The sequence below is a fragment of the Lepidothrix coronata genome, unplaced genomic scaffold (genome assembly GCF_001604755.1).
Source record: "Lepidothrix coronata isolate B3197 unplaced genomic scaffold, Lepidothrix_coronata-1.0 Scaffold234, whole genome shotgun sequence".
Lineage (NCBI taxonomy): Eukaryota > Metazoa > Chordata > Aves > Passeriformes > Pipridae > Lepidothrix > Lepidothrix coronata.
The window spans coordinates 944,898-957,925 of NW_016690414.1; the positions used below are offsets into that span (position 1 = coordinate 944,898).

The following is a 13,028-nucleotide window of genomic DNA, read 5'->3' on the forward strand; positions in this document are numbered from 1 at the left end:
ATCTATTTTAATTCTAAAAAAAAAAAAATTAAAATAATATCTTACCCCTTCTTCTTGATTGCCTTCTCTAACATTTTCTCATATGACACCTTTTCTTTATCATATTGGGCCACTATTTTGTCAATTTGGGTGCAGTGCAACTTCTGCATAGCGCTGTGCTCCTGGAAAACAGTAGGAAAACAATTAGGTTGCTGGATTTTTAATTTTTCATTTTATTGCAGTGTAAAAAATATCAGTGTACCAACAGATAACTCTGACAATGGAATTTAACCTGGTTTAGCCATCTGGTATTAAACATCCCAGATATTTCACCATAAGCACCACGACATTTCTTCTTTGTTTGAAAAATCACGACCTGCAGTGAACCTTAAAAATATGGTATACCCTAAAATGAAATAATGATGGGAAAAACCAATATTTTTTAATAAATATCCATTTAAATGCAGTGTAAAAATCCGATTTACAAGCTCAGATCAAAGTTTCTGAACACAAAGGAGAACAAATTTCAACCCACTCCCCTCTTCCTCTATGTATCTCGTACTGAATACAGTGACAGCCCCTTGGCCACTGCATTTCAAATAGCTAGTTAGTTATGGAAGGGGAGGAAAAAACTTTTCCTATGATAAAAAGGTGACTCACTAAAGCATATTAAACACTTGGGTGTGTATATAGACAGTTCCTTTCCACTACAAGACTGTATGAGAAACAAAACACTTCACTTAGTGCTTACATTTACACTTCATTATTGAACTTGATTTCATATTCTCCTTTATCAGACCAGCTGCTCATAATGATGCAAATATTTAACTAGCACAGAAAGCACTAAATATTGAATTTACACTACAATAGGAATAACTGTTCGTTAATTTATGTTATTTTATTAATATCCAGTTGCTCCACATTTTATCTAATCATGACAAAAAGAACTGCATTAATTAATATGGCCTCTTCCAGGACTTTATTGTGTTCTAGAGCTCATTTTGCATCTATTCTATGCTTGCTATTCTACTGCTCTTTGTTATTATTTTCTATACACCTTTGCCTTATCACTGCTTCTTCCTCTAAAAACACTGATTAAATACTTTTACGCTCACTTTTGCCAAAACATTAAAGCAAATGTTGCGATGCTCTTAAAAATCTAGTCCTGGGCTGTACCCCAGCACTCCAACATCTGCCAGGCACTTCCCTGGGGAACACACACAGCTTCCCAATTTTGTATTTAGAGTGGGGAACTGAATTTTCTGTTCTACAGAGGATTTAAAGGGAAACAAATAAGACTCCGTCAATATTAAAACATTCCAGTTTCACCAGGGAGTATTTACAGTGACTAACCAGGCAGGAAAAAACATAAGAATGACATAAACTTGACAGCACCAGCCAGACACAGGTGAAGCGACTGAGAACATCTCTCAAACCACCCACTCTCCCCTAAATGAGCAGAACTACACAATGCTTGCTCTGAAAAGACTAAGCACAAACATTGCAAAGCGTGAGACATCTGCCCACTCGTGTGACACTCCTCCATAATCTGGAATTCCTGCTTTTCCCTCAGGACAACCATCAGCCTTCTCTCTTTATCACAACCCCCCTGTAATCTTCTGCAGATCCCCTCTACTGCTGTGTACTGCCCAGACACAGCTCCTGTATGTGAAATGGATCTATCCCCCCATTTTCTTCCCTGGTCCTTCCCCCCACCCAGTTCCCGGAACATGGATTTGCTTGTGCACACTACAAACAGAGCTGGAAGAGGAAGATGGGCTGCTAACAACCTCCACAGGCAAGGCACAAAGAGCATGAGGAGTCAACTCCCTGCCAGAGGTTCCCTGAATTACAGGACCTTCAACCCTGAAACGGCATTTAATATGGGAGAGGTGTCTCTTGATTTCCTCAAGTCTGCTGAATTTCCAGTTGGAATTCACACACCTTTTACATAAATATATTCACAAATTACCTGTCATTACAAACCAAAGCCACAGTTTTGCCAGGGTTCTGAGAAGCCATTTAATTGATATAAAAAGACTCAAATCACAGCAAGAGTATCCATGGGAAAGGGCAAAGAGTCATATACTGTGTACAACTGAAACTGAGGTCTAGAGAATTGTCATTACAGAATACAAGAATGAGGAAATAAAAAGAAGGATCTATTACTTCCAAATCAACAATCCATGTTGCAGAACTTTATTAATCTATAGTCCCATACTCTTGTACTGTTGCTTTTGCACTCTGAAATGGAGATTCTTTTAATGTTCTTTTTTACTAGGCTTTAATTCAAACACTGCACCTATATTCAGTGTCAGTATGAAGATGCAGGAGACGGGATTTATATTTTTGGGTGGTAATTACACAATTCTGTTGCCATCTAGAGCCATATCAAATTCCTTAAGCGGCATTTGTGACTATCCCTGTCATGTCTGAAACTCCTGGAACTGTGCACCACAATAACCTGTTGGGTTGCTGTCTGTTAGAGAATATATCAAAATAATCCCTCACTCTCCTCCCTCTTCTGTCTAGCTCAAAAAAGCACAGAAACTATGTGACATTCCTGTAAAATACTGAAATTCAGTAGGGGCCCATAAAAGCAGGCTGCTAACAGATGAAGTCAGTGACTGAGATGCTTTTATATGTCCATCTCCTCACCTTTATAGCTTTATATCTGCTTGTGATGCCACCCCAGATCATTTACCTAAACAGTGCTCAAGATCTAACTTGATAAAAAAATAGATATAAACCAATGGACATCATTCAGACATATCAGCTGTTCTGCAGCTGCACAGTAATATTCATACTGGGAGGTTACAATTACTTCAGGGAATGTAGGTAGGAAATACTTCAAAAGCAGCTGAGGTTTGTTTGTGGATGCATTATTTAAAGAAAAGCATTTTTGCAATATGCAGGAGTGGCTGTACATATTATTTTAAAATTACCAAAAGCACAGGTTACCAGAACTAAGATTCAAGAGAAGTTATTCCTTGCATGGAGGTTTTTTTAATGGTGACAATTCCATTAATTTGCCACTGTTTTTCAAAAGCCAAACACAAGGAATACTACAGGCTGATAGCTTCTAAATGGGCTGAGGTTTGGATCAAAAGCAATCATCTGCTCTTCAGCAATCCCAACAGCAGCATGTGCACACTTAGTTTTTAGAGACTAAACCAGCCTGGAGAATATTCACTCTGCCCCCTTGAACTCTTTCTTCCTTCATAGCCAGGGCACAAACTAAGCAGAGGGTTTGGTCACTAAGAAGAGTGACCTTTCTGCCAGTCTAATGATCTCTACCCTAGTTAGACTAGAAGTCTTATTTTTCCTACACAAAAGCGAAAAAACAAACAGTGGAGACTGTATCTCCACCTGCCCAAACATCCCTCTTTTGAAAAAAATGGATTAATAGCAAAACCATCCTAAAGAGAAGCCATAGTGTGCAATGTGTCTCTGTGTGTGTACACTGGGTATTACAGCTCTAAGGAGCTCTGCCATGATGAAAAACCAATTAGTGATAATATGCAGAGGGATTTTAGGAGAATGTTATCGTAGCTGCTGGAGTCAAAACAGCTGAAACACTCAACGGAGGTAAATAAACGAAAGATAGCATCAAAGAAATACACTGACAGAGTGTGCTGTGCTCTGAAAAGCCTTGGCTCCAGGTAAATTTGTATTAATCTGGAAATGTGGTATCTGTATCAGTTCTATCCCCTGACAAAACAAATGACGTGTTTTCATACAAGCAACCAACCTCCACCAGCCAGGATTTCAGAGGAGCTGCTACTGCTTCTCTACACCGAGCAGTAAACCATCTGTTTACTTATTCCTCCAGATCTCTGGAATGTTTATGGTTAAATGAGAGCGTGCCTGTTTCTGGAACTTTTAAGTTCAGTCTGCTTAGTACACAGGGTTCCTCCAGTTGATCATGGATAACTAACTGCACAGCTCTCCTGCTCCAGCCCAGCTGATGAAATGCATTAAGAACAGTGGTGAGTACAGCACTAAGATCATCTCTGAGCTAACCTGGTTGCACTTTCCTGCTCAGACTCTCTACATTCCAGAAGCTGCCCTTTTAGCAGGGCATGCTCTAGGCAGGCACTTTCTTGTTAGGACAGACTTGCAGTGTGTACTTAAGACCAGCAGGACACAGGCTGGCTCAGACATCAAATAGCTGTGCTTGAGCTAATGCTGAAAGCCCTTCTGAGTGCACAGCAGTTTCAGATTGGGGCTGGCAATTTTTTCCTCAGATTAGAGGAAGCAAGTGCAAGCCTGAACAGATGGATTTTTTTTTTTTTTAATATTAGCAAGTACAGTCTTGGCTAAAATATCCTTCCACTACCGTGGGTCACGTGTATCAGAGAGACACCACTGAGTGCGTCTGTTTCCTCCATAACCACAGCACCATTTCTACAGCAAATGGATGAAGGTTGGACAAGGAAATGACAAATTAGTGTTTAAAAATAAGAAGCTCCCCCCAAAATTAACCCTACGAAGGTCTAGAAACTGTTCATGTCAAGAAGTGTGGGTGACAGACACTTCTTCTTGAGCATGGGCTTTGCACACAACACAAAGTCACTCATTTCGCCTCTGCAGAGTCAGTAAGGATTCTGAAACGTAACTATTTAGTTTTGTTACACAGCTTTTAATACTAGGAGCCCCACAAATGTGCCAATTACTGAAAGGAATTTCTCCATACTACACTGTACTCCCAAACAATCATTAAAATAAACACAAAGACTGGTATTAAAAGTGCCCAGGCAACTACTCTATGTCAGATTTGCAACGAAATCTGCTATCAAGGAGAGCAATCTACCCCAAAAGCCCAAAATGGATTTGCATATACTGCCAAAATTCAGAATTTCAGCTATTTTCTTCACTTTTTATGCCTCCTTCTGTAACAAGAGTAATGTTTTCTAATGATAAAGAGCAGAAGAAAACTGGCTGTGATTTTCTAATATAAAGTATATTTCTGACAGTGCTGTATGTAATTGGCACATCATTGCCAACAGTACCAAGCAAAAGAAGTGGTTAACACAGATACAAACAAAAAGGACCAGGGCATTTCACTTTTCAGCTCCACATTCCAGTTCTCTTTGGCCATTTTGCAGCTTCTCCAGTGCCTGTCTTCGATGCAGCACCGTCTCTCATCATTACTGCCTTTTCCTTCTGAGCTGCCTGTCATTATGCCATGCAAGAGGGAGCTGATAAAATCATTACCTGAAAAAGGTGAGCTTTGGGTGCTTATATGGGTCAAACAAAGGTGCACCGAATCTCAGGGAGACGCACAAAGGGTTGCTGAAGGGAAAATGTGCTCACTGGAGCATATTTCAGCGCATTTAAGACACATATGCCTTTCTTGGTGGTCCAACTACTGTTCCTTAGTCCTTCCCTACAATTTAATTAGGAGCTGTCTGTGCTAGTGAGCACTGCAACTGCCTTCAATTACAGTATGTGGCTCAGAGAACTCTTAACGACCATACCTTTGCATGTTTCTTCTTTAAGGCATTCAGCTCTTTCTGCTGTTTCTTTAAATGCTTTATATAAGCCTACAAAAAGAGAAATCGGATCAATTTTCCTCTGGTCATATTGACTTTAACTAGATAAAATCGTGGCTACTGGGGACAAAAATTAGGAACACATCTTGAAAAGCTTGTGTCCATCCTTACCTTCATTTGTTTCAAATCTTCTATCTTCACTTGAGGAATGAGGTCTATACCTAGGGAGGCATTGATACAGTTTATCTAAAACTTCATATGCACTAGTACATCTCATACTTTTAAAGTTTGAGTTTTGCCACAGAAACCTGCGTTTAAGTTAGCAATTAATTAATGTTTTTCACCACATAAAAAAATAGTTGCAGGTTAATGAGAAAAGCTACAGTTAATTTCCTTTTCCGATGCACTGCTCAATCAATTGTGAAAAAAGAAATGAATCAATGAGTGTATTTTAATCTCTTACAGTTCTGGCCTGGAGTGTCAAAACACAGCAATCTAAGAACAGAAAAAAGCCCCTTTTCAGCAAACACAGCAAACCATTTATGAACATTAAAACTGAACCACGCAAACTTTAGAATTTTGGTGGGTATGTGGAGATTGCTCTGGCACCACCATCCTTCAGTGGGGAGGCTTCCTGGGTGAGGTTCTATGTGACTACATACAGGATAACTGAGGCCGTATTTCTAAATTTAAAACACAGGAGTGCAAATTTACCTGCGGCCTGTATGTGAACGAAGGTAAAATCTGCATTTTGGTTAACACCAGGCTATGAGAAAAGGAGCAACGGCACTCTCCAAGGCTAAAGGAGAGTTAAAAATGGAGGAGAAATGCAAAAGAAGTGGAAATTCTAATGAAAATTCAATACAACAGGCAAATCAATCACACAAGACTAACTGTACTATTTAGATGAATGAAAATATGTTTTGATCACTTTAACTGCAATGCAAACAAAACCCAATCTCATCTCATGTTTATGCTTTAATGAATGTTTTGTGACATACTATGATTTTTAAAAACTACCAAGCGCATCCTACACATAATTATTAATAAAAATGTCAATACAATGCCATGAGAGTTGTAATTTTTAGTTTTTTTTTCCTGAGGTTTCATACAAAAATATCTGCATGTACATAAATACACTGCAAACATATTTAGTTAACTGCTCTTAACAGTGTCTGTGGACTATAGGATTTCCCCTGCCTTGAAAAGGACTTTCTGGCTTTTAAGGTGAATTTAACTGGAAAATATTTAGATGCTGTAAAAGGAAAAAAAAAAAAAAGCAGGGGGGAGGGAGGCAATTTCCTCAGGGAATATGATTTTTTTTTCTTTTCTTAGAAACATAAGATTCTGCTCAAGTATATGGTATCAACATTAGTCTAGTAAATGAGATTGGAAAAGATTTAGGCACAGATAGAGGCTGAAGTTTTCAAAACCACAAATCACTTAACCCTTACTGAAAGTCAGAGAACAAAAAAAACCCCAAAATTCCTGTGCGTTTGAAAGCCTTCCCCAGACACCCTGCCCTGCTGGATAAGTAACTTCTAATAGCAAGGGGAGCTGTGTATCATAACAGTGGTAGAATTATTCAGATCTTAATAGATCAGAGATAACCAATATCATTACAAGGGATACAAAATGAACAGCTCTACTTTACCATGCAAGAATATGGGTAAAAATTGCAGACAGGAGCACGTTTCAGTTTCAGACCAGGGCTCCATCAGGCTGATGTGTTCTACACAAACTTCCTCAGGATTTTACTTTAAAACACAGGTTTATTTACTTTGTTCTCCAGGTCTGACTCCATGGCAATCAGGAATCAGTTGTCAACCCCAGAAAATTCCATGCTTAATTAATGCACAGTAAAACTAATACTTGTGGATCTTGGTGATGATACATAAAATATGAAAACACCTCACAGGATAAAATAATCTGGGGCTTATGCCAGGGAAGAACTTTGAAAGAGTTCAGGTGCCAGAAAAAAACTGGTTTACTGCCAAAAGTGACTCCAGAGAAATGGCATCTTATTTCTCAAGAGATCCCTCTACACATGTGTGTACTCAGCCATGTCTGCTTAAGTTTAACAGCAAGAGCCATCAGTGCTCCTTTTCACTCCCACCAAATACCTTTGGGCCAAGGTGGATGAGAGCAAATGAACCAGATTCTAATTCTTGCGGCCCATTAACAGAAATATTTATTGTGTTTCATTCAGCTGTACAAATTTGTTTTCTCACTTAATCTTCATTACCTGTGATGATATGGGAGAAACAAATAATCCCATCTGACTCTATAAAATGACTTTGTAGAGTGAATAGTGAAGAAAAAAATACTTATTCACTCATAAATGAGCACATTTAATATGGATTTTTCTTTTTTTTTACAATAAACATGCCATTTCCATAATCACTCTTCAGAGTAAAACCACATGGTGAAAACATTTCTAATTGTTGGGAAATCTCTACAGAATCCAGTGAATTCTAAATACCTTTAATTACTTAAATCTGCAACTCTGCCAAGGGATTTGTGAAGGGAGAAAAAAACCAGAAGAGTTTCTCCGGACTATGCCAGATAATAGTCACTCCTACTGGCACTCCTCCAGCAGATCTTTAGTAAACTACTCCCAGAGTCATGCATGTTAATGCTATAAGTATATAGCCAAACAAAGAGGTCACTTAGTAAAATAAACCTGTATTGGCTTTATACAGTTATTCTAGCAATATACAAAACTTATTTGCAATTAGACAAAGACAGCTCTTACTGGCAAGTGAATTTACCTTCTAAAATGACAAGAATTGCTAGAACTGCACAACTAAAATGGAGTAAGGAGTACTTCTCTGTGGCTTTCTGAATCACTTCAGAAGAGAGGGGGTGGTGTGTGGGTTTTGTGTACCTTTCTTAGCGTCGGTCCCAGAGCCCGCGGTGGTACTTGGGCGAAGTTCGGAGCTACTCTGAGGTGTTACGTTGGCTTTGGGATTGTTGGCTTTTCCTTTCCTATCGTTCTTCGAAGTGTCATTTGGTACGTCAGCTATATCACTCTGAAAGAAACATTCCCACCATAATAAATTAATTGTTCTTTTACCTGTATTGGAAAGGTTGCGTACCGGGAAGTTTTCTGAACTTGCTTACTTTAAACGTAATCAAATTGCAGCATAATTTCAAAAACACTATAGTAAAGTATTTGTAACCTACTTGAAATAGCTACCTGCTGAAATACAGCTCTGTTCTCATTCTCTAACATTTCTGCTTCTAAGGGATGTGTCAGTTTGATCCATGAAAATCAGTCAGTGAATTTCAGTACATGACAACTAACATAAGCTAATGTATTTCAGAGCTGGACAAAGGGTCTTGTATTTGAAAATCAGAAATAAGGTAACATGCCTCGACTGGGGAAGGACCAGCTTACTTTAAAAAAGGAACACAGCACGAACATAAATGGGCTTTTTGTCACTGAGTCCTACTTACAGTTTCGATACCCATAGCTCTCATTTGGTCTGCTCTTTTTTCTGTGATAGACAAAAATTTCTTTGGATCTGATAAAGCATCCACAATATCTGGAAGGGAAAAAAAAAAAATCAACCTTTTATGATCTTCAGAGGCATTTTGAAGGCAATATTTTACAAATGCCTTATTCTAGCCCTGTTTGCCATACGCAGCGATCAATGTGCAAGCACAGGTTTACAGGATGACAAAGTCACAGGAATCTTTACCTGCATATTTAATAATCCCTTTCCATGCAAAAATTCAACAAAAAAAAAAAAAAAAAAAAAAAAAAAAAAGTGAAAATATTAAATCCATCAAAAGCTTTGGGAAGAAACTTGCTATCCTTCTTGTGCAAAGTGGGGGCTGGACTGTATCATCTCCCTTCCAGGTTAAGTTGTTCTATGAAATGTTCTCTCTCTGAAGTCACTGGATGCATTTCTCAAGCAAAACAATAGAGACAGGTCTCCCATTCCAGCAAAAGTTGTATTAAATAGTTAGCATTACCCTTGACAGTTCTGTTTATCTACACAAATAGGTCCTCTCCAACAACTGTTGCATCCAATGATGTCTTCTGAAACTTATTTCATATACACAAAACCTATGTAGAGTTTATTTTTAGCCACAACAAAGGCCTTGTAGCTCAGCACCGACTGTTTGTCCTTTCCCTAGCTTCCTAACCATGTCTTTTTGTCCTTGCCATGCCTCCTCAAGGAAAATCCAGGAGTACCCTGCCAGCACGATGCGTCATCCGAAAATTGAACCCGATTATCACGAGCTTCTAGGTAAAAATGACTAACGTGTTTGGGAGAGAGACCTTTGTAAATTGTATTACTAACCGTGCAGGCACATCACCAAAGGCTCAGCACTTCTGCAAGGGGGATGTGACTCATCACTGCCTCTCACAGTGTCATTTGTCCTCTGCTTACGCTTTCCCTTCTCCCCAGCGAGGCAAGGTGGGGGTGAGGAGCAGCATTTCGTAGAATTGCAATTAAATATAAAGGTACAAAAATCACTGCAAGAGCACATTACAGAGGACTTCAACCACTACCCTAAGCTGCCTTACTTACGTACAGATTTCTATTATAGAAGCTTCTCTTTGGAGAATTCTACTTCATTTGCATCAATCTGTGCCACTATTGTGTTTCACTGAGAACAGAGTAGCTGATGCAAATAAACCACAAGAAATCACTAAGCTCTATGAAAAATAAGAATATGCATCTTCTAAAGCCTACAGTGTATCGCCCATTCTAGTTATTATTCGGGGCATGTTTTTAAATCTTACTCATACAGGTTAAAAAAAAAGAAACGAAAAAGAATGTAGGCAGCTACTGAATCGAGCTCTACCTTCCTACAGGTTTGCTAAAACAACCATGGAGATCCTAATGATAGCTCACAAAACAATGAGGAGTTCACTGCAGATGGTAAGTAATTAAAAACCACATGCCAACAGAATACCAATGATTCCACCTGAGTGTCAAAAGTTATCTCCCAGTTGTTCATCACGCTGCTGTTCTATATCAATGAGAAAACGACGTGAGACACATCAAATATATCTGGGAAGGGAGAGGAGAACTCATAATTGAACTTATTTAGTTCCTATTAATATGGAGTCTGTTTTTCCCACTGCTGACAGTAAACTATGACAACCAGTTCTCTCATTCTAGCAGCATTTTACTGTAACAAAACTGTTACTTAGGGGTATCAATGCTTTTTTACCTCTACTAAATAAACCACCTACAGAAATGCTGGCAGTGTAGCAGATTAGCAAATACTGAACTGCACACAATTTGCAAATGGTAAATTGGTGTTCAGATTCTCTTTGAAAAACAAGTCTTTCACTTCTGAATTCGTAGAATACAGTTTAAAAAATAAAATAAAAAAAAAATTTCCCCCCTGTGTGACCAGCACATTCAGCAGCTTAAGCCACATCAAACTCAGTGCTAAGTTTAAATTCTATTCTTAGAAAAAGTGGGGTATCATAAAACATCAATCCCAAATCATAAGCACGTCCTTAGCTTAAAAAATATTTGAACTGAGTCATTTACTGCCTAAAGCTTCAGCTCAAGAAAGAATTAAAGCTCACACTTAAATGTGTCCCTTAGACTGATGGTTCAATTACCCTGGAGAATCTCAAGTTTAAGCAGAAGCTTACACTTCTCTTGAGACAAAGTCCCTGAAGTTAAATCCTGTCACAATGAAACGTGCTGCATAAAGGCACGGTAGTGCTCCAAGACCTGTGGCAAAACTCCAGCTGACTTGCCAGAAACCGGCACATGTGAACAACACAAATGCTTCTCTAACTTTTTCCATGAAATATTGTGACTGAAGTGTCAGCCTGTTTATTTTTTAAAGTATGGATAAATACCAGCAAACACAGAGTAGAAGATGTACTAATAGTTTAGGTAAGCCTTCCCTTTCTCCTGTTTGTACTATGGAAGTGACACTCAGAGGAGTGGCAGTCATTCTTTGCACAAACAGCAGGTTTAAAATTGTTTTTTCAGAGAGCAAAATATTGTTTTTATCAATAATATTTCACCAATCAACTCTAAGGTGAACTTCATTTTGCTGCAGAGTCGGAGCACTAACATTTAGCACAATTCCCGTTTTCCAGTTTTACATGGTTTATACATAGTCCAATGTACAACACATTCCATCTGGAGTGAAGGAAACCCTTCCCTGAGGCACATCCTCAGGGTGAACTTACCCATTACACCAATTTAAGTGGTGTAATGATTATTCTCAGTTTTTTCCTACACACGTGGCAATTTGCCACAGCTCAGGATAAATGACCATGGCCCTGACAACCTGATCATGCAAGTGGCTCACATTAAAAATAACTTTCTTGAAAATCCAAAAAATAATTAAACCACACTAAAAAAACATGTAAAATTGGGACGGAAAAAATGCAGAAGGGTTTTGGATGCTAAATTATTTCTCTGACCATTTTTAACAACATGCCAATAATCTCTAGAATATAGAAGTGCCTTTGTTTGAAAAAGACCTGTCTAGATTCTGCATGAATTTTTTTATACCTCCACACCAAACAATATAGCTAAAGTACATTTTAACCTTACAGATACTTGTGTCAGATAACATGTAATAAAAAACAGGTAAATCAAAAGAAGAATCTTCCTAAATTGTCAACAGAGAAAACCATATTGAGCTAACTAATATTAGCGTATTTTCCACATAATTTTGTCAATTAGCAGATACTTGTCATTATCATTAACACTGAGGCAGACACTTGGTCAGAAAGGGGATTTTTTAACTCAATATGCAGAGTTTCCAAAGAGTTAAAATACTGAGTCTTTCCAATCTTCCACCATTGTGTCTGCTGCCTTCTGGCACGCTGACACCACAGTACTTCAATACTTCCACACCAACATTCCAGAGCTACAGCACATGGGATACAGGTTTATCTCACCTCCAAAACCATCAGGCACATATGTTTTAAGCACAATGTTGCAGAAAACCGTTGGGAGAGAGAGTGGCTTGTTGCCCTCATTCCGAAGGGAAATGTGTCTGTAACCCGCTTGCAGCCCATCCAGAGGCAGGATCCTCTGACCAATCAACTTATTATTGTCATCATACACTGCTATTCTCAGGACAGCAAGATCGGGGAGAATAACCTGGAAAGCCACAAAATGGAGACATTTAATGACCTGAATCCTCCCCGCCTCCCACGTGTGAACCATTCGCTTTGCATGCCAGACACAGACTATCATCACTGTAAGATCAGGTCATTCCCTGCAAACCCCACACTTTGAAATGAATCCTTCCCAGAAAAGCTTTTTCCCCCCCCTAAATATCGTGCAGATTTTAGAATATGTAAATCCTGTGGCTGACAATCACATCAGCTAAATATTTTGAAAGATTTCCCACTCCTTCCCTACCTGGTGCCATTCACCAACGCTCATGGGGCAAAAGTGAACTGTGCCTCCTGTCTCCCATAGACTTTCCCCTTGCCACTTTCATTTTCAGTCTCAGAGGGCACAAAATATGCTTTTGGTCTCTGAACCCACCTGAAGGGTATCCTGCTCTACTTAATTATGACTTAGCACTCCCAGCACAGGTTAC

General features: G+C 38.8%; 1 protein-coding gene across 6 annotated transcripts in view; it reads right to left on the bottom strand.

Moving 5' to 3' along the window:
* PLCB4 (phospholipase C beta 4) overlaps nucleotides 1–13,028 on the bottom strand; it is a 187,242-nt gene that overhangs the window by 22,741 nt on the left and 151,473 nt on the right. For all 6 annotated transcript variants that reach the window (XM_017834556.1, XM_017834554.1, XM_017834555.1 and 3 more), the window contains 6 exons: nucleotides 12,376–12,580; nucleotides 8,934–9,022; nucleotides 8,362–8,506; nucleotides 5,646–5,695; nucleotides 5,460–5,525; nucleotides 46–161 (listed from right to left, as the gene is read on the bottom strand). In XM_017834556.1, the coding sequence (XP_017690045.1) occupies nucleotides 46–161; nucleotides 5,460–5,525; nucleotides 5,646–5,695; nucleotides 8,362–8,506; nucleotides 8,934–9,022; nucleotides 12,376–12,580 (671 nt within the window). The remainder of the gene's footprint in view (nucleotides 1–45; nucleotides 162–5,459; nucleotides 5,526–5,645; nucleotides 5,696–8,361; nucleotides 8,507–8,933; nucleotides 9,023–12,375; nucleotides 12,581–13,028) is intronic.